Here is a 21,703-nt window from a genome sequence, read left to right as displayed (position 1 = left end):
CAGACAAAAATGTTCACTTTAAATACTCTTTAGGGGATCCAAGAATGTCTGAATTGTAGAAAATTTAGAAAACACAGTTTGCAGAAAGGAACTGCATTTGTATTTGCTTCTGTTATGAGGAGCCTGTGTCTCTAATCAGTCCGGGGGCTTGCAGGAGGGGAGAGTGGGGCTGAGCCAGGGCTCTGGAAGTGCAAGTATAAGAGGTGATCTTAATCGCTACCAGCTGCTTTGTAACTGGGTGGGACCCAGACTGCGAGGGCTCAAGCGATGGCTTTAACCTGCAGGTCCCACATCCCTCCCCAGCCACCTGCAGAGGAAGCCAAAGTGACTTCCCAGGAAGCAGTTTTGAGCAATCAAAATGAGTGATGCCCTGAGATTCAGATCACTCTGTGCCACTGGCCTCCTAATTCATTCCCATCTCGAATTTGGCCTGCATTGGACAAGAGTGCAGGGCACACCAATGACCCCAGAGAACCTGGCAGGAAAATGAAACCCAACTGCTACTTTATCAAGGGCCACACCTGGCACAAGATAGGAAATCTGCCTGATCAAAGCTAGTGCGTGTGACTTCCCCGCCCCAAACGCTGAGAATGAGCAGGCTCTGGGTGATGATAACCATCAAACCCATTGGCCCCTGGGGGTCCCTCTGACAATTTTTCTTAGTACCCAAACAGGTATTCTAGTTAGGTATAAGGTGTGAGCCGCCATCCTTGGAAAATGAGACAAAAATCATCTTCCATGAAGAAACCCTTGAAAAGTTACCAAGACCAGGATTAAAACAATCTATAAATTTGTGATTAAATAGTAGAAGAACTTAAAATGACCTCATTCTTAAGTAATGGGAAAGAATAAGCAGCACATGGCCAAAGGGGTTGATAGGCTAGTATTTAGGGCACTTCCCCTAAAAATAGGCAGATGCAACTCCAAGAGAAACACAGCCACCAAAATGTGACTCTTTAGCTTAAGAAAGAGCAGGGAAGAGTTAAAAGGATGACATTCAGTTAAAAATAACTGATTGGCCACATGTACTTAGTGCCTCTTCCTCTCAAGAATCTACTAAGTAACAGAGGAATGAAAAAAGGTATAAACTCAAAGCAAAGAGAATGAAAAGAAGGACATCAGAAGAGAAGAGTTTCCGGCAAATTTACAGAGGAATGATAAATGGTGACATAGGAGAAGGAAACCACAGCACGGAGAGTCCAGGGAGGGAGCCCTTCTGCCCCTCGGAGCTCAAAAATGCAAAACATGGAAGGGCCAGATCTTGCCTGGGGCTGAAAACAGGGTACTTCATTGAAAGTCTGCATGGGAAGGATCCAGCCTCCTCCCTACCCACCCAGAGCAGGGAGCAGGCTCATACTGGTGCTGTGGTTTTCAGCACCTTTTTGAAAAACTTGGCAGATCATCCACTATATTGCTCCTGAGACATCTAGTCATGTTTGAAATATATTCTATGTAAAGATTAGAATCAGAGAATGTGAGAGTTTGAAAGGACCTCAGAGCTCACCCAGTCCAGTGCACCTATTTTGCCAGGTGAGGAAGTTGAAGTTCAAATAACTTGCCCACGGTTACCCGGCAGTGGAGTCTGGACTCGTCCTCAGGCCTCCAGACTTTCTATACCCTGTGCTTCCCCTCTAGAGTCAGTGTGTGTGTGCGCGCGCAAGGGAGGGGGGTCTCAGATGTGACTCTGCCCCCATCCACAGATGGGCAGAGGTACCTTCCGAGCGGTGAATGCAGGTGTGCTGATTGTCACTCAGGAAAAACCCCTCCTTGCAGCAGCACTCATAGCTCCCCATGACGTTGACACAGGTGTGCTGGCAGCCGCCATTGTTCTCCAGGCACTCATCCACATCTGGAAGGAGAGAGGGATTAGCCTTTGCTTTGGTGACTGTTTTAATGCCCCACCTCACCCAGCAGCTCAGGGGCCCTGCTAAGCAAAGATGAGGTTCCTCTTCACGTCCCTGCACCACAGAAGCTTTCAGAATCAAAGCCAGTAAGGTCCACAGACAATTACCCAGTCCTTATGGGTCTGGGGCTCACTTGGCCAGCACCGCCACATGGACACGAGATCATCAGCTCAGTAAATATTTGTTGAACATCTTCTCTTTCCAAAGCATGGTGCTAGAGGAGACAGCAAAATATAGATAAGGAAGATAAAATTCCTTCCCTTGGCCAGGTGTGGTGGCTCATGCCTATAATCCCAGCACTTTGGGAGGCTGAGGCAGGCGGATCGCCTGAGGTCAGGAATTCAAGACCAGCCTGGCCAACATGGTGAAACCCCGTCTTTATTAAAAACACAAAAATTAGCTAGGCATGGTGGCACATGCCTGTAATCCCAGCTACAGAGGCAAGAAAATCACTTGAACTCGAGAGGCGGAGGTTGCAGTGAGCCAAGATCATGCCACTGCACTCCAGCCTGGGCCTCAGAGCGAGACTCCATCTAAAAAAAAAAAAAAAAAAAAAAATCCTTCTCCCTAGGAGCATGCCCTTCAGCAAGAGACAAATATACAAATGATTCTGATATAAGGTATAAAAGGTGCTACAAAGGAAAGAAATCACATCTGGTCATGGGGTATCAGGATGAATTAAGGATAAGCTAATAAAAGATGGGCCCTTAGGATTGTCCAATTATAAATCAGGAAAGAAGGGATTATAGGTGGAAGAGAGCGTAAGCAGTAGCACAAAGGCTGGGAGGCATGGAGAACATTCAGATACCAGTGGGTCAGCCCATTTGGTTGGAGCATAGGGCACATGAGGGAGGTTACAGGAGACACAGCTGGGAGGACAGACTGGGGTCACACTGCGGGATCCTGAATACCAGGCAATGAAGTGCCTACTTAATTTGGGAAGCAGCTGGGAACCACTAGAGTAGGGGAGAGAGTCTGGCCCTTCACTTTGAGAAATACAAGGCAGCAGCTGAGGGCAGGACAGAGGGAGGGGAAGAATGGGCAGTCTGGGAGTCCAGCTTCACACATGCATCTGCAACAGCCACAGCTAGTGCTAGTGGGGACAGCACTGCGGCTGCCAGGTATGCTGGGAACCAAGCCAGAGAAGAAGACTGGGCGGACAAGGTGCCCGCAGGGCTGGGAGCCTTGTGGGCTCTGGGGTGGGCAGAATTAGAGGATGGAAAGTTGACACCAAGGCCTTCCGGAAGGGAAACATGGAAGGCCAGTGCTAGATACAGAAATGGGAATGGAGATATGGTTGCCCCTGACCCCCAAGGCAGGGAGGTGATCTGTCTGAAATGCTGAAATGTAGGGCTAGGTCCAGTAGGCAGTGGCAAACCTTAGTGGGAAGCTTGGAAGAGAATCTGGTGGTGTAAGCACAGCTTTGGAAATCATTTATTTGTAGTTGCCTGATAAAGTGGTGGAGGTTGATGAGAGGGCCAAAGGCAGGAGTGTGGGAAGGGAGCAGAAAGGAGACAGCCAGAGGTAGAATCCTGGACCCTGCCAGGGGCAGGGAGGAGGCAGAGGAGATGGCAGGAGTCCCAAGAGCCTCCAGGGAAGGAGCCAGCAAAGAGATACGGAGGGAGGAAGCCTTCTGCCACACACTGTCCGGGCGGCCTTAGGGGACCTTCCTCCCACTCGGCCTGTGATACCCTGTGCACAGCTGTATTGCTACACTTACTGACTTGCAGCCTCAAAATCCTTTACTCATCTACCTCTACTAGATTGCAAACTCCTTGAGGACAGAGATTTTTGTTTTAATTAGCACAGCCCTGGAATACAGCAGGTGCTCATTAACTATTCAATGCATGAACAAACAAGCAGGAGAGGATAGCATCACCCTAGCCAAAGAAGAGAAACTTCCAGAAAAGTTTCAGACAACAAAGGCTCAAAGAGAAGACTGATATAAAATCCATTTATTTTCTCCAGTCTAATTTCTCATGTGCCAATCACTAGCTCCTGGGCGTATCCATAATAATCATAATAATAAAACCTCACATTTAAATATCTGTTATCTGGTTTCAAGCTTCAGATCTTACAGTCCTCTGTCCTCCCACACTACTGAGCAGATGCCTGACTAAACTGATGGGACTCAAGCCATCCCCTGAAGCCTAACAAACTTGCCCTTGTCTATGCCAAAGGGTGAAGGAAGCACATTCCAGAGGATGAGCCGTGCTGGAACACACCTGGCCTAGGTGTTCCACAGCAAGACTCAAGGTGAGCAGGAGAGGTCTGTCTCCCTGAACACCAACTCCTGGATTGGCTGCGAGTAAAGGTGTGCACCCCTCTGAGCTGTCACACCCCTACCCCACGTTTAACCCCCAATTTCTTTTCTCCAAGGCAATCAGAAATGTGTCATTCAGCTAGCTGATGCTCTCTGGTTAGATAAATACAAAAGTGTGTGTCCACGTATGCAAATATCTAACACTAAGCTGGTGAGCTTCTCCAGACCATAAAACAGTGGTTCTCAACCCTGGCTATGTGTCAGAACCCTGATGCCTGGATGCCACCTCCAGAGATACTGACAGAGCCAGTCTTGGATGAAGTCTAGGGGATGGTGTTTTTTAAGCTTCTCAGGTGATTCCAGTGTGCGGCCAGGGTTGAGAACAACTGCTACAAAGCCAAACAGCTATGACGAGCTCCCAGACACTCCAAAAATAGAAACTGAAGGCAGATGGGGTGAGCTGTATAGAAGAGCTGCCTTTCGTTTTTCAGACTTGCAGGCATTCAGGATCTTGAAGTGCTCTGTGTTTAGTGCCAAAGCTAAGTGGTGTTTGTACCTTGTGTCTTCTAGCTAATATATTTGTGGCTAATGTGTGGTTAGGAGGCTGAGGAGATTGAAGGGGTCATCCCAGAGAACTCAGGAGAAGTCAGGGCTCTGAGCTTCTTTCTTGCCACAAACTGGGTCAGCCCTTTCAAATCTGAATGTTGGGGAAGTGTCTATGTGTGCCGGTCTTACTCTTCTAAATGTACTTCATTTTCTTGTGCCTTCCTTTTAAAGAGTCCTTACCCCATTCAGAAATACTCAGTAGATGCTCAAGGTCTCTCTGCAAGGCAGATCCTTGCTACTGAGTCCACAAAGAGATCCCACAGAGGGGAAATGGAGATACTCTGTGTTGATAATATCTGTGTTATTGGCAAAGGCAAGAAAAGACTCTGCCTTCAGGGTTTCCAAGCAGGCCGATACTCAGAGCCGCCCACCAGCCCTGGCCCAGGTTCCTAGCCCCTGGATGGTTCTTGCTCTTAGGAACCTTATACTCCCCCCCGCCACCCCGGGCTATGGATTACAGCACAACAGTGACGTTGAAGTCTGCCATCAGATATGCATCCTCCAAATGCCCTCATTGGCAAGTCAAAGGGAAATTTCCCCCTGAAAATGGAAAAAAAAAAAGAGCAACCCATGTGGTATGCCTCCCAACAAATCACACACTGAAAGTGATTTCATTTGTCTGAGTTTTTAATTAATATCGATTCCTGCTCTCAGGATTGTCTCTCAAATATGCCTTTTTGTGGTACCGACTGCCTAGAAGATTACTGGTTCCCTCACGTGCAATCAAGTCTTACTGACAGCTGCAGGCTTGGAAAGCCACCTGATGTGTCACCCAAAGCCTGATCTCTCACACAGGGCACCGACAGGAAATAACAGAGTCCATCAGGATGGAGCTCCAGGAGACATTGAAGTGGGATAAAGTTCATATGAGGGTTAAGTCCCAAATGGAAATAACCTCTCCTCCACTCCAGAGCCCCAACACACAACACACAAGTTCTGTCTTGACTTTTTCTAGTTCCTTTTTTGCAGATCTCAAAGCATTTAATCAAAGGGCCATTCCTACCACACCATAAGGGGGCATCTGAATGGCTGTCCCCACAGAGCCAGGGCCTGGCTCCGCTGCTCCTTAGTTGGCCAAGTAGACCTCAGCAGGTTATCCATGTGAAGAGTCATGAGTGTCAAAGGACGCTGATGCCATATTTTCCCATGATGTTCTCCTGTACAACTAATACCAGCCTTAAAAAGCAAACCACAAATACCTATCTGCCAGGAGTGCTGCATCCTCTAAGACTATCCAACATTCAACCCCATGCAGTTGCTAGCTGCTTCTAAGTTCTGTTTTATTCCTGGCATAAGGAATGAATGTAAACAACACTCTTTGTAGTCTCTAACTCAGGGACTAAAACTCCAACAGATGTTTCTGTTTTGTGGAATACTAGGAAGATGTTCATGGAAGATTTCTGTTTTAGTTTCTCTCTTTTTCAAGAAAAAAAGGGGGGGTCTAGCTGGCTGTAACCCCAGCACAGATTTGGAGTCTTCAGGACAAGGAGTTTTTCCGAATTCCAAAACAGAAACACTTACAGCATTGAAAAAAAATGGTTATAAGTCAGGACTCTCAACACAGGACCAAAGATCTTAAAAGGTGACAAGTCAATGCTAGAAAGTCAATAAATAGTAATGATGATGTCACCCATCTCCTTGGACTAACAGAAGATTTATGTTATGAATGATCACATAAAACTAAAACATTTTACCTCATTTTCTATCATGGAGTCTGACTTCCAAGGGAGCAGAAAACACAAGGCTCTGAGCCCGTTTTTGTCTTCATGAGGAGGTCTTCACCAAGGTAAAGAAAGGGGTGGAAGAGTGAAGGAGAATTGCCATTTCCAAATGCCTTCCTTACCAAGACAATTATGACCGTCATGAGCCAACATGAAGCCATCAAAACAAGTGCAACGATAATTGCCTGGAATATTCAAACAGTCATGGACACAGCCTCCATTGAGCTCATTTCCACATTCATCGATGTCTGAGGAATGAAACAGAAGTAAACCAGACAGGTGCTATTTCTTTGATGTGAAAACATATGCACTTACCTTTTAACCAGCCATTCCACTTCTAGGAATCTACCTGAAAATACATCTCTAACAATAGGAAAACAAATATGCACAAGGTTATTCACTGCAGTGTTGTTTCTAATGACAAAATACTGTAAACAACCTAAGTTTCCATACATAGAAAAATAGTTTAATAAATTATGGTACCTCTACTCCATGGACTACTATGCAGCTATTAAAAAAAAAAGAGAGAATGAGGAAGATCTCTATGAACTGATTTGGAGTAATTTCTAGGATATACTATTAAACGAAAAAATCAAAATTAAAAGAGTATTTGTAATATGTTATCTTCATGTAAGAAATAAGAAGATATAAAAACACACACAAAATTTCAGGATACGTTTTTGCAGAACTTGACAAGCTTATCATAAAATTTATATGGAAATGCAAAAGACTCAGAAGAGCAAAAACAATTTTGAAAAAGGAGAACAAATTTGGGGGACTTTAACTTACTATAAACCTACAGTTATCAAGACAGCATGGTACAGGCATAAAGACAGATGTATAGATCAATGGAACAGAATTGAGAGTCCAGAAATAAGTCCTTCTACTTATGGCCACTTGATTTTAAACAAAAGTGCTAAGGTAATCCTTTGGGAGAAATGCTTGTCTTTTCAACAAATGCCACTGGTTTAATTGGATATCCATATTCAAAAAGATGACTTCAGACCCTTATCTCATCCCGTACACAAAAATCAACTCAAAATGGATCAGGGATCCAAATGTAAGCATTAACAATATAAAGCTTTTCAGAAAAAAATATGTGATAAAAATCTTTAAGATATTGGGATGGCTAGGCATGATCTTTGGGTGCACTTTGGGAGCCTAAGCCAGGAGGATCAATTGAGCCCAGGAGTTGCTGGCGTGGGCAACATAGTGAGACCCCCATCTCTACAAAAAATAAACAAAATTAGCCAGGTGTGGTGGTGCACGCCTGTAGTCCCAGCTGCTTGGGAGGCTGAGGCAGGAGGATTGCCTGAGCCCGACGTTGAGACCACAGTGAGCCAAGATTGCAGCACTGCATTCCAGCCTGGGTGACAGAGCAAGACCTATCTCAAAAAAAAAAAAGGAGAAAAAGAGAAAAATCTTTAAGACATTGGATGAGGTTAAAATTTCTTTGATATAATACCAAATACACCATCACAATTTTTAAAATTAATAAACTAGAGTTTATGAAAATTAAAAACTTTTGCTCTTCAAATGGTATCATTAAGAAAATGAAGACAAGCCACAGATTGGTAGAAAATATTTGCAAATCACACACCTTATAAAGAACTGAAAAAGAACTCTTACAACTCAGTAAGAAGATAAACAGCCTAATTTTAAAATGGGCAAAATATTCGAATAGACATTTCAGCTACAATGATATGCAAATGACCAATAAGCACATGAAAAAATGCTCAACGCCATTAGTTATTAGGGATATGCAAATTAAAACCACAGTGAGATACCATTTCACATTCACTAGAATGGCAATAATTAAAAAGACAGACAATAACAAATGTTGACAAGGATGTGGAGAAATAGGAACACATACATTGTTGACAGGATGTTGATGGGTATGTAAAATGGCATAGCCACTTTGGACAAGAGTTTGGCAGTATCTTTTCTTTTCTTTCTGTAAATGTACAGTTGGATATAATTAAAACAGTCATAATGTTGTGAAACTATCACCACTATTCATCTCCCTAACTCTTTTTATCTTGTAAAACTGAAACTCTATGCCTATTTAACAATAACTCCTCATTTCCTCTTCCCTCTCTTCCCTCAGGCCCTGGTAACCACCATTCTACTCCCTGACTCTATGATTTTGACTACTCTAAGTATCTCATATATTTAGAATCAAACAGTATTTGTCTTTTTGTGACTGGCTTGTTTCACTTAGCATAATGTTCTCAAGATTCCACCATGTTGTAGCATGTGACAGGATTTCCTTTTTTAAGGCTAATATTCCATTATATCATGCCTGTAATCTCAGCCACTTGGGAGGCAGAGGTGAGAGGATCGCTTGAGCCCAGGAGTTTGAGACTAGCCTGAGCAACATAGCAAGATTCCACCTCAAAAAAAAACCCAAAAATATTATTTTGTACATAACACATGCTGCTTATCCACTCATCTGTCGATGGACACTTGGGTTGCTTCCACCTTTTGGCTACTGTGAATAATGCTATGAGCATAGGCATACAAATATCTCCTCCAGACCCTGCTTTCCACTCTTTTGGGTGTATACCCAGAAGTGGAATTGCTGGGTCTTATGGTAATTTTTTTTTAATTTTTTGAGGAACTTCCACACTGTTTTCCATTATGGCTATACCATTTTAAATTCCCACCAACAGTGCACAAAGCTTCCAATTTTTCCACATCCTCACAAACATTTATTATTTTCTATTTTTTTGATAGTAGCCATCCTAATGGATATGAATAGTATCTCCCATTTGTAGTTTTGATTTGCATTTCCCTAATCATCAGAGATGTCGAACATCTTTTCATGGGCTTATTGTCCATTTGCATATCATCTTAGCTGAAATGTCTATTCAAATATTTTGCCCACTTTTTAATTGGGTTATTTGATTTTTAATGTTGAACATTAACAGTTCTCTACATATTCTGGATATTAATCCCTTATAAGATATATGATTTGCAAATACTTTCATCTATTCTGTGAGTTGCCTTTATATTCTGTTGATATTGTCTTTTGATGTACAAAATTTTAAAATTTTCATGAAGTCCAATTTGTCTATTTTTTCTTTTGTTGTATGTGGCTTTGGTGTGATATCCAAGAAATTATCTCCTTGGCAGTTTCTTAAAAATTTAAACACAAATACACCATATGACCCAGCAATCCCACTCCTACGTATATACCCAGAAGAAATGAAAATTTATGTCTATACAAAGACTTTCATGCAAGTGTTCACAGCAATATTATTTATAACAGCCCCAAAGTAGAAACAATCAAAATGCCTATTAACTGATAAATGGGCAAAAAAACCATGGTATATTCATACAATGGAATACTATTAAATGATAAAAATGAATGAAATGCTGATATAAGCTACCACATGGACAAACCTCAAAAGCATTTTGCTAAGTGAAAGAATCCAACACAGAAGACCGCATATTGTATGATTCCACTTACGTGAAATGTCCAGAAAAGGCAAATATACAGATACAGAAAGTAGATTACTGGTTGCTTGAGGCTGGGACTGGGAATGAGGATTAGCTCTACAAGAACATGAGGAATCTTACTGAGATGAGGAAAATGTTTGTATTATGGTGATGGTTGCACAATTCAGCTGATTTACTAAAAATCACTGACTTGCACAATTAAAATTGGTGAATATTATAGTATGTTAATTACACCTCAGTAAAGTTAAAAAGAAAGCATACATTTATCTGCTTATTAGTGCAAAATAAATATAGAAAGATAAAACCAGAAACTACAGAGATTGGTGACCCACAGGGCACGGGGAAAGGGTGGGAAGAATGAATACAATGAATTGTACACATACAATTAATACATGTTTAAGGAATAAGGGAAATGCATGGAAGGGGGGGATGGAAGTGAATAAAAGTGGAATACGAAAAGAAACAAATGAACCTAATGTATTATAAACTAATAGTATAACCATACTGAAGGGGATGGGGAAGAAAAATATTGACCTAAATAACACTGTGAAAAACACCTTGCTTGGATGCTTTAAGGCTAAAAACGAAATAGCTGTATGCTATACTCTAGTAAATATTGTACTCTAGTTAGTAAATCTGCTTTACTCAAAGGGTTATGGACTTGTAATTCTGTAAATATCTCTCCTGTGTATTAGGACTGAACAAAGAGGTAAACACATTACAGATAATGAGTGCCAGATTTCTCACTGTTGGAGAAAGTTACGAATAAGCAAAGAGAGAACAGAATGAATCTTTTTTTTTTTTTTTTTTTTTTGAGACGGAGTCTCACTGTGTCACCCAGGCTGGAGTGCAGTGGCGCGATCTCGGCTCACTGCAACCTCCGCCCCCCAGGTTCAAGCGATTCTCCTGCCTCAGCCTCCCGAGTAGCTGGGATTACAGGTGCGCTGTAATTTTTGTACTTTTAGTAGAGACGGGGTTTCACTATCTTGGCCAGACTGGTCTTGAACTCTTGACCTTGTGACCCACCTGCCTCGGCCTCCCAAAGTGCTGGAATTACAGGCGTGAGCCACTGCATCCAGCCTAGAATGAATCTTGTGGTATTGGTTTGGAATCCAAAGTATCAGTGTAACTAACTGTTTTATATATATATATATATATATACACAGATGAATAAATAAAAGGAATAAATATAGATACGTGTGCATGTGTGGATGAGTATGCATACATGTATTTCCCAGGTAGGAATGATGACACCTTAGCAGCAATGAAAACACCAAGCATCCAGATCTTGGTTTCTATAGACCACTTCCCAATAAAAGGAATCAGAGCTCCTTGGAGAAGTGGTTCACTCCAGGCCTAGGGAGGAGAAGCTATAAGATGATTCTAGAGCATATTGTGGTACCAGAAAGTTAGGAAGTCCTCAAAAATGTGATGTCAAAATGACACAGGAGACAACGTGTGGGGAGCTTCCAATGGCTAAAACAAACAATTTCAGCCAAAAATAAATATAGATGCAATAAAGTAAATATGCATCAGTACACAGTGGTATAAATTAATAAATAAGTGGGGAAGAGGGAGAGATCTTCCTTACAGAAGAATTTCAATTAATAGATGTTTAAAGAATTAAAGAAATGAAAAATTACCAGGAGACACACATCACAGTAATAATTATTGCAGGCAAGATCCACAGTTGGATGCTAACATCAGTGGATGAAGATTTGAGGAGAAACAGGATATTGGCCTCAAAGTATCTCCCCTAAGAAATGTATCTATTGCAAAGGGCAAAAACAAAACAAAACAAAACAAAACAAAAAACCAGTAATTTTGTAGCAGAGAAACCCAGTAAATCCCATCTTGCTCAGGCAATCAAGGTTAACATCAAGAATGGGACATGTTGACATCATGTGCCCATGGTGTGCTACACTGAAAAGGATACAACAGCACCTCTGTAGCAGCCTGGCCAAAAACTCATAACCTCAATTTTATCATGAAAAAAACACAAGACATTCTCTTATATCAATTATTGTTTTCTGAGACAGCGTCTCATTTTGTCACCCAGGCTGGAGTGCAGTGGTGCCATCATAGCTCACTGCAAACTCCTGGGCTCAAGTGATCCTCCTGCCTCAGCCTCCTGAGTAGCAGGGACTACAGGCACACATCACTACACCAGAATTTTTTGTTTGTTTGTTTGTTTTGTTTTGTTTTGTTTTAGAGACAGGCATCTCACTATGTTGCCCAGGCTTGTCTCACACTCCTGGCCTCATGTAAGCCTCCCTCCTTGGCACCTCAAAGTGTTAGGATTACAAGCATGAGCCACTGCACCTGGCCTTGTATCAATTCTTACAATGACATTAAGACAAATGAAGTGAGCAGTACTCATCAAAAGTGTCAATGTCAGGAAAGACTGAGGAACTGTCACAGACTGGAGGAGACAAGAGACACAACTGCTAAATCTAATGTGGGACTTTACTTGGATTCTGGAACAAAAAAAGAATGGTAGGGAAAAATGGTGAAATTTGAATAAAGTTTGTAGTTTACTTAATAGCATTGTACCAGTGTTGATTTCCTGGTTTTGATAATTGTACTATAGGTATGTAAGTTGCTAACATTAGGGTAAAATGAATGAAGGGCATATATATACACAGATGAACTCTGCACTATTTTTGCAACTTTTCTGAAATCTAAAATTATGTCCAAATAAAAAGTTTTTTAAAAAGAAAAATATAGGCTGGGCACGGTGGCTCATGCCTGTAATCCCAGCACTTTGGGAGGCCGAGGCAGGCGGATCACGAGGTCAGGAGATACAGACCATCCTGGCTAACACGGTGAAACCCCGTCTTTACTAAAAATACAAAAAATTAGCCGGGTGTGGTGGCACACACCTGTAGTCCCAGCTACTCGGGAGGCTGAGGCAGGAGAATAACTTGAACCCGGGAGGCGGAGGTTGCAGTGAGCCAAGATCACGCCACTTGCACTCCAGCCTGGGTGACAAAGCGAGACTCTGTCTCAAAAATAAAAAAATTAAAAAAGAAAAGAAAAATATAGCATCTTGTACAAAGGCCAACTTTAGATTCATCCCTGTTAAACTTGATTCAGTCTCTTTAGTTTTTTTTTTTTTTTTTTTTTTTTTTTTAAGACAGAGTGTTTGCTCTGTTGCCCAGGCTGGAGTGCAGTGGCGCAATCACAGCTCACTGCAACCTCCACCTCCTGGGCTCAAGTGATCCTCCCACCTCAGCCTCTGGAATAGCTGGTACTACAGGCACACACCACTACACCCAGCTAATTATTTTGACCTTTAGTAGAGAGAAGGTCTCACTATGTTGCCCAGGCTGGTCTCAAACTCTTGAGCTCAAGGTATCCTCCTGCCTCGGCCGCCCAAAGTGCTAGGATTACAGGCGTGAGCCAATTCAATTCCTCAGACTGAGAAGTAAGAACCATACAATAAATAAGCAAATAAGCAAAGATCATTTAGAATAAAAGATTATCTAAAGCAACGTCTGAATCACATTATTTTTAAACCCACTTATTCAGGGCTCACACATTTCTCCAACATTTTGGCAGAAGAAAACTTTATGGAGGATAAAATTCTAGTTACTCTGAGTAAACCTGTTCCTCATCCCTGAACTTAAATATGAGTAGTGAAGCTGGCAATAATCACAACCCAAATAATACCATAGGTTGGTCCCAAGAGGCTTAAAAATTAATAGGCCAAGAAATGGATAAACGAGTTACATCTTTGTATATCTACATCTTTGAATCCTTACAATCCTCATTTCCTCTCCTTTTCCTTCTTGGGAGAAAATTTCCATTTCTGTACTCCTATACCAAGAAATCCAAACTAAGAGGGACATCCTGGCCGGGCGCGGTGGCTCACGCCTGTAATCCCAGCACTTTGGGAGGCCGAGGTGGGTGGATCATCTGAGGTCAGGAGTTCGAGACCAGCCTGCAGGCCAACATGGTGAAACCCTATCTCTACTAAAAATACAAAAATTAGCCGGGCGTGGTGGTGCACGCCTGTAATTCCAGCTACTAGGGAGGTTGAAGCAGGAGAATTGCTTGAACACAGGAGGCGGGGGTTGCAGTGAGCCAAGATTGCACCACTGCACTCCAGCCTGGGTGACAGAGCAAGACTCCATCTCAAAAAAACAACAACAAAAAAAGAGGGACATCCTTACTCACTAGTATTGTAAATACTACAAATATTCAAAAGATCAAATTCTTCGAGGGTCTGAGTTCAAAATGACAGTACAAAGGATGTATGCTCACTGTTAACAATGACTATCTGTGGATAAATGGATGGGAGGTTCTTTAATTTTTTATTTTACACATTTTATATTATTTGACTTTTTATAACAATCACATATCATTTTAAAATAAATTTATATATATATATATATATATATATATATGGCACAATGCCAGTCAATCATTAGTTATTTTAAACTAAATAATAGACTTTTAACAATCAACTATAAACTATTAGCAATTCAATTTCATTTGAAATATATCAAACTCAAAAGCCAAGAGTAAGAAAATTCTTACCAATTGTCATTTAACATCACTTACTAAAAGTGTACTTTATCTAAATAAAGTCAGTGGAATGGTTTCGTGCCACCAGAGAGCACACAGCAACTGGAGGACGTGAGTTATCCACATAGTAAAGAAGTGAACATTTTTTTCCAAAGCAGGGTACCAACATGTGTGAATTCCAGTACAGCAAATAGAATATTTAATACCGAAAGTGTGTGGTATGGAGGAATCAGCAGATAAATGTTTTGGGGAGAGATAGCCTTTTGGCCTCCCATGACATGGCGGGGGGAGGGGGAAGAGAGAGAGAGAGAAAGAGCACGAGCTACTTCATGGATGGATCACCAACCCCACTTGCTATGCACCTGACCAGGAGCACACCTTCTCCAATGGGAGCGGTGGGAGCCTCACTCCTCGTGCACAAAGGGGAGCTCCCTGAATGATTTCCCAAGGGGTGTCACCAGATCCAAACTGGCCCGTCATAATCCCATCTGTTATTCATATTTGCTATCTATATTTTCTTTTGGTCTTCCCTTCCTTTGTAACAAAGTTCATTTTAAAGATCCCATTTCTTGTCTCAGCTATGCTAAGACAAGGAGATGGGTGGATAAGGAGGATCAGGTCATTGCTACAACACTGCAAAAGCATCTGACAGTCACTTACCTACTTGGTCATCTGTACATTCTGTATCTAGATATTTCATTTGTGGGTTTGTCTATTTGTTGGAAAAGACTTTGTGTCAAGGTGCTAGTAGACTGAGCCCATCTTACACAATCACTTATTCAAAAATGAGGATGTCTATTGAGTGTCTACCATGTACCAGGCACTGCTGAGCATTATCTACTGTTCTAATATTTAGAATCTTTATTACTCAGAGGCCACAGTATGGAACAGATTGGTTTGAAACATCAGGGTCTGAACACTAGGCCATTAAATGGCACCAGAATAGACACTCATTAAAAGTTTTCCTCCTCTGGGTGGGCATAGTGGCTCATGCCTGTAATCTCAGCACTTTGGGAGGCCGAGGCCAGTGGATCACCTGAGGTCAGGAGTTTGAGACCAGCCTGGCCAACATGGTGAAACCCCGTCTGTCCTAAAAATACAAAAATTAGCTGGACGTGGTGGCAGGCGCCTGTAATCCCAGCTACTTGGGAAGCTGAGGCAGGAGAATCGCTTGGTCTCGCACTCCTGGCCGGGGATGAGGAGGCTTCAGTGAGCCAAGATCGCACCATTGCACTCCAGCCTGGGCGACAAGAGCAAAGCTCTGTCTCAAAAAAGTTTTCCTCCTCATCTAAAGAAGTTAATACGTTTTTCAAAGTGGAAAGAGACTTGGAAGGGACTTTCTTACTCATTGTGTAGCTTTAGATCCTGCAAGTATTCAGAAGATCAATTCTCATGGGAGTTAAGCCCAAGTTCTAAAGAGTTTAAAACCTCTCGAAGAGGAAGGGGCCACCAACATACTTGTCAAGGTTGGGTCCAGGAACAAGGAGGGATACTCAGAGATGAGTTCAGTGCTCCTCATCTAACTTCTTCCTGCACGGGATGACTATAGACAGTGGGATTTCTCACTAATCCAAAGAAGGACAGCAGCAGGCTGAGTAAATATGAGAAACGTGGGGTTGGGGACAGAGCTAGGGGTGGAGACCTGACTTCCTTTCACTTGCAGGCGAATTGTGTGATCATGGCCACAAGTCCTCTGGCCCTCAGTGTCCCCATCTGTAAAATGAGTAATAGGATTGGCCCAGAGCTACCTGAATAGCCCAGTCAGCTCCAATGTGTCATGATTTCCATCTCCAGGAACAGCCTCAAGTGTCCAGTCTCTGGCCAGTTCTGAACTTCACAGTTCATGACTCTAGTCCAGATTATAAAATGGCAGAGTCCAAACTACAGGTTCTCAGACCTGCAGCTCTATGGGCTAAAATGCCCCTCTGCACACATCTCTCCAGAGTGAACCTGTAACTCCAAACGAGGAAGGTCCTTGGTGTACTCTGAAGCTTGGCACGTCGCAATGCCAAACATTGTTGCCAAAGCCATAGACAGGATGGAGCCTCCTGAGCTGGTAGGGGAGGGCAGGACTCTAGCACTCAGACTTCAGGGCAAAGGTACAAACCGCCCCAGGGAGGTGCAGGATCAGCCCTGCTCTGGCAGGCATGGCTCTCCTGATCAGCATGGATGTTTACTTTCTGCCCCAAAACTGAGTGGGACCCAAAGATACTAACATATCTCTTTTCTTTTCCAGAAGCTAGACAAAAGGACATTTCAGAGCCAGATAAAACTGTGTGAGCAGCTCTGGGGAAGACCTAATGTTTCCAGTCCAAGATCTGAAATGTATTTCAGAGAGCAGGTGATGTGATTCAGGGGCTGGGGGAAAGGGAGAGGAGGGGCAGCACTTTTACCAACATAAGTGGCCACTGCAAGAGCTAAGGAGGTAGGAGCTTCCCTACAGTCCCCCCACATGGTCCCCAAGGCACTTACCCTCACACTGCCTGCCTTCCCCTTGGTAGCCAGGCTTGCAGGAGCACTTGTAGGAGGTGGGTGTGTTCTGACACAGGGCGTCGGCATGGCAGTCATCTAGCCCTTGGGCACACTCATCCACATCTGCAAAAGAGCACAGCTGACACCTGGTACAGGCTCCCAGGCCATGTGTGAACTGGCCTCGGCCCTGTCTGGCATCATCCCCACCAGCCCACCCCACTTCACTCATCACAAGCTACAGCTGCTTGGGATCCCTGGGATAAACCAAACTCTTCCTGGGCCCCTGTTTCCAGGAACAGCCTATGCGCTCTACGTGAAATTACCCCCACCATCACCTACTGGCCTTCAGGACTTAGCTCAAATCCACCTCCTCCAGGAAGCCTGCCATGACCCCCAGTGTAGCTGCCCTCACCAAGTGCTCGCATATGTATGGCTTTGCATGGCACACATCAGGCAGGGTTGTTACTGTTTTCCTTCCTCTCTCTCCACTAGACAATGTCTTGACAACAGACTGCCTCTGTGTCCCTTATGCCAAGACAGCGCAGTACCTGGCATGTGAGTAGGCAATAGTACCTACATGCCCGCTAAAGGAGGAAAGGACCAAACGGACAGAAAAGTTCTGAACACCAAGCAGCTGTCTGTCAGCTTTCTCGGGGCTTAGAGCAAGCTTGTCCAACACAGCCCGTGGGTTACGTGCAGCCCAGGACAGCTTTGAATGCGGCCCAACGCAAACTCATAAACTTTCTTAAAACATTATGAGATTTTTTTTTTTTTTTTTTTTTTGCTCATCAGCTATCGTTTGTATTAGTATATTTTATGTGTGGCCCAATTCTTCTTCTTCCATTGTGGCCCAGGGAAGCCAAAAGATTGCACCCCGCTGGTTTAGAGTATTTATGGGAAGCCTGTCCCGGGATCGGAGCAGATGTCATCCAGGGCTCTCAGATGCTGCGAAGCGGGGATGGTGTCCCCATGGCCAGCCCCCTGCACTCCCACCCCTGCCCATCCTCTCAACCTGGAAACCCGCCTTGGCAGAAGTATTTCCTGGGTTGACACTACTCCAGGATATTAATTAAAAACAAAAGCATTTTGAAAGTATTGCAAGTCCAGTAAGCACAGCACGTCCAGAGTCCTCTCTGGAAACCAAAGTTCTCTGCTGAAAACCTAGGCTTGTTGCTGCTTCAGGGTAATTCCCAGATCAGAACAGGCGCTGTTCCGCTGACAGAAAAGTCTCTGGAGCCCACCCCGAAGCCATCAGCAGAACTTGCCGGCCCCCAAAGAAAGAAAGGGCAAAGCTGCCTCCACCTCGTGGATGTGCCCGGCCCGGCCCTCAGTTTCCCCGCCTACACTGAGGCGCCGGACCCCGAGGCCCGGGTCAGCACCCTCCTGCCTGCTCGCCGGCGACTGTCTGACTAGCAGGCGCTCTGGAGGCATCCGGACCGGGGCGGGAACTGTCAGCAGCTCCGGGTCCGAGGCCAGGCCGAAGGACTCAGGGCCCCAGCGGTCGTGGCACCTTGGCCCGGACGGCGGCTGAGGTCCCGGGGGAAGCCGAGGCCCCCGCAGAGCTGCAGCCGCCCGCCCCCAGCCCCGCGCGCCCGGCTCTGGACCCCGCCGGGGACCAAAACACCCTTCCCGGCTCTGCCCTCTGTGCCAGGTGCGCCCCCGCGGCCGGACACTCACCCTCCGGCGGCCCCGCGGCACGGCCCCGACCCGGCGGGACGGCCCCCACCAGCAGCAGCGGTGGCAGCAGCAGCAGCAGCAGCACCGCCCGGGCCGCCCCGGGACGGTTGCGGCCCGTGACCCCCATGGATGGCTCAGCGGTTGCGGGCAGAGGCGGCGGAGTGCGGGCGGTGGCGGCGGCAGCGCGGGGAGGTGTGTGCGGACGCCCTGCCCGCTGCCGCCGCCACCCCCGGCCCGGCCCCGCCCGCCCCCCGAGCCCCGGCCTCATTTTCACACGGTCCCTCCCGGGCCGGGGCGGGAGGCGCAGGCGGGGGCAGTGCCGCCCCGCCCGGCCTCCTCCCTTCCCCTCCCCGGCCCCGGGTGGAGGGGGGCGCGGCCGCGGTGGCCCGAGCGCGGCTGTCAGCCTGGCGGGGCGGCAGCACTGTGCCTCGCGCCCCGCGCAGCCCAGGCACCCAGCCCGCTGCCCCCCGCAGCCCCGCTCCGCTCCAACGCTCGGAGCCCTCGGTGCCGCGCCTGTTCCAGTGTGCTACAACTCGACCCAGGCCCTCTTGTGAGGACAAACAGCCCTTCTAGATTGAAATATTCGGGGGCAGGGCGCCCAGAAAGTGTTCCGTATAGTCCCCAAACCCCAAAGCTATCTTGGGGCTTTCCACGTGGGAGGTGGGTGGTGGGAGTGGAAGGGAGTGGGGGTGACTTCCAATTCGGGAAAACAGCTGTTTGAATGGAGAAGGTGACCCTGGCTTCTCTGCCCACCCCAGCACACCCTCTGCACCCTTCTCCACACTGCCCACCCCAGGCCCTCTCGGATCCTCCATCCCACAAGCCCTGAGGGCACTGGTCCACTTGTCCCACTGTGGGGCACGCTGGGCCTAGAATCCCTGCAAGCTACTTATGTATATCTCAGGGCAGCCTAAGGGGAAGGGGGCTAGAGGTCAAAGGTGAGCCACCAGAGACAACAGACAGCAGCCCCGACTTTGCCTGGAGTACAGGTGGCATTTATGATCACCTGAACTCATAAACATCAGGTCTGGCTAGCTTCAAACACAGGCAGTGCCTAGCACCTGGCCCTCCATGCAAGACAGTCCTTGCAAGGGAACAGGTACACAGGGTCTTCCCATATCACCCTTGACACGGATGGCTGGAGCCCAGTACACCCACCATCACTCCAGGAACAAATATAGTAACAATTTCCAGACGCAACCAAACATCACACTTAGGGATAGTAATGTTCTTCACTGAGCTTCTCCATATTTATTCAATTTTCTCCTGTGAATATATACATACACATATGTGTATATGCAGACACACACGCACACACACACACTATTCCTTTGGAGATCAGAAAAAAATAGATGTCACCAAAAAATCCCCACCTAGCTCATGCACAAAAACTCTTATGTCTTCCTGGGGCCTATCCACAGCCCAGAGCTCCCAGCCTCTGCACCCTCAGTACCCATTGTCTGCCACCCCAGCCCCCGAACATGCCCACAGGGGCCCTGCCTCTTTCGGCTGTGGCTAGTGCAGCTGCTTGATGGAGCTATCTGAGAAAATAACTTTTCTGTAGTTGTTTTTCTTTTGACCCTTTCAGTGAAGGCAGGCAGGTTGCGTCCCTCTTTCTGTCTGCGCCTCCCTCCCACTCCCTTTTGTTTGGTGCTGAGAGAGACGCTCAGCTATTTCTGGTCATAAGGGTGGTTTTTACACATTTGTAAATCTTCAGTTAGTGAAACGTTCTCTCCACCTTTGTCTTTGTGTCCTTAATGGTAGCCATAAATTACTGCCTTCTTTTCTCTCCACTGCATCAGGCTTCATTGCTTTTGAAATGATCAAAGTTATTTCTTTTAAAATCCAACTAGAAACTGCCCATTGTGTGGCACAGACCTCTTTAGCTCCAGTCAAAGCATATAAATACATAAAGCTGCCCATTAAACTCTAGGGGGAGCCTCCTGCAGCGCCCTTGTGCCTGGCAAAGAAATCACACATGTGCTGTTCTTCCCCTTTACCTTTCCCTAACTTGATCTTTCAGCAAGGACATAAATTAATAATGATAAGAATCAGCGCCTTTTTGCCTGAGACTGTCAGCTTTTGTCATTTTTCCCAGAAAAGTCCACCACTGGCACAGATCTCAAAAAATGTTCTGTATCCTATTTTGTTTGCCCTGACATCCTTACAAACGTGCTTTCAGCTGTTGGCTCCCAGACTCCTGGGCAACCTTTTTGACACTTGAGATTAAAGTCAGTATGGCTTACAACCGGGAATTTCCACAGGGGGAAGGCTCCAGGGGAAAACTGTGTCCAAATGTCAGTGTTTTTGGTGTCAGGAGGAACTTGGTTGGCTCTACTCTGGCTGCAGGCTGCCCTCTATTGTGCAGCTGAGGTCCCCACAAACTTCTCAGAAAGGCCTCAGACTCCGTCCCTGGACTGAGGCTAAAGCTCCCTCTTCCTCCCCCTGTCTCCTCTCCACAGGCTGAGAGGCCATGAACCAGGCCTCAGGGGTGCAAAGAGGCAGTCCAGCCAGCCCAGTCACACTGGTGTGGGCCTTTGAGGAGGCTGAAGAAAGCCTGGTAGTGGCCGGCCATGCATGCCCCTGAACTACACGTAAGTAGGTGCCACTCTGCACTCACGGGACACCATTCAGTGCCCACCTTTCTTGACCGCGTCTCCCCCACCCCCCCAGCAGCCTCTGACATGTGGACTACTTCTTCCTGATGGAAACTCTCCCTACCCTTGGTTGTCATCGTGGCAAACTTCTGGTTTTCCTCCTACCTCTCAGGAAATGCCTTCTCCACCATCTTCTAGGAGTCCTCTTTCTACACCCTCTCCCTGGATGGTTCACTCATTCCCTTGATTCCATAATGTCAGTCTCCGCCTGGATTCATCCCCTTGGTTCAACCCCATGTATCCAGTTGCCTACTAGATACCACCTTGATCTTCCCTGGATCCCACCTTGATCTTCCCCAGATCCCTCTGATTCAACATGTTCAAAACGAAGCTCATGACCGAGAAGAAGCTTCTCTGCTTTCTCGAATCTCTGCCTGGTTCAGCCCACCCACCTCCACTACTGCCTCCACC

The 21,703-nt window shown here is 45.7% G+C and overlaps 1 protein-coding gene across 7 annotated transcripts in view; it reads right to left on the bottom strand.

Moving 5' to 3' along the window:
• SCUBE2 (signal peptide, CUB domain and EGF like domain containing 2) overlaps positions 1 to 18,896 on the bottom strand; it is a 73,295-nt gene extending 54,399 nt beyond the window's left edge. For 5 of the 7 annotated variants that reach the window (XM_054438382.2, XM_054438387.2, XM_054438384.2 and 2 more), the window contains exons 1-4: positions 18,636 to 18,896; positions 16,959 to 17,081; positions 6,617 to 6,742; positions 1,715 to 1,849 (exon numbers count right to left, since the gene is read on the bottom strand). In XM_054438382.2, the coding sequence (XP_054294357.1) occupies positions 1,715 to 1,849; positions 6,617 to 6,742; positions 16,959 to 17,081; positions 18,636 to 18,762 (511 nt within the window). In that variant the 5' untranslated portion in view covers positions 18,763 to 18,896. The remainder of the gene's footprint in view (positions 1 to 1,714; positions 1,850 to 6,616; positions 6,743 to 16,958; positions 17,082 to 18,635) is intronic. The other 2 variants (XM_054438389.2, XM_054438388.2) reach the window with 1 other exon arrangement.
• Positions 18,897 to 21,703: the final 2,807 nt, after the last annotated feature.

The sequence above is a fragment of the Pongo pygmaeus genome, chromosome 9, assembly GCF_028885625.2.
Source record: "Pongo pygmaeus isolate AG05252 chromosome 9, NHGRI_mPonPyg2-v2.0_pri, whole genome shotgun sequence".
NCBI lineage: Eukaryota > Metazoa > Chordata > Mammalia > Primates > Hominidae > Pongo > Pongo pygmaeus.
Note: the sequence above shows the minus strand (reverse complement) of the source record. Positions and strands in the feature narration are given on the sequence as shown.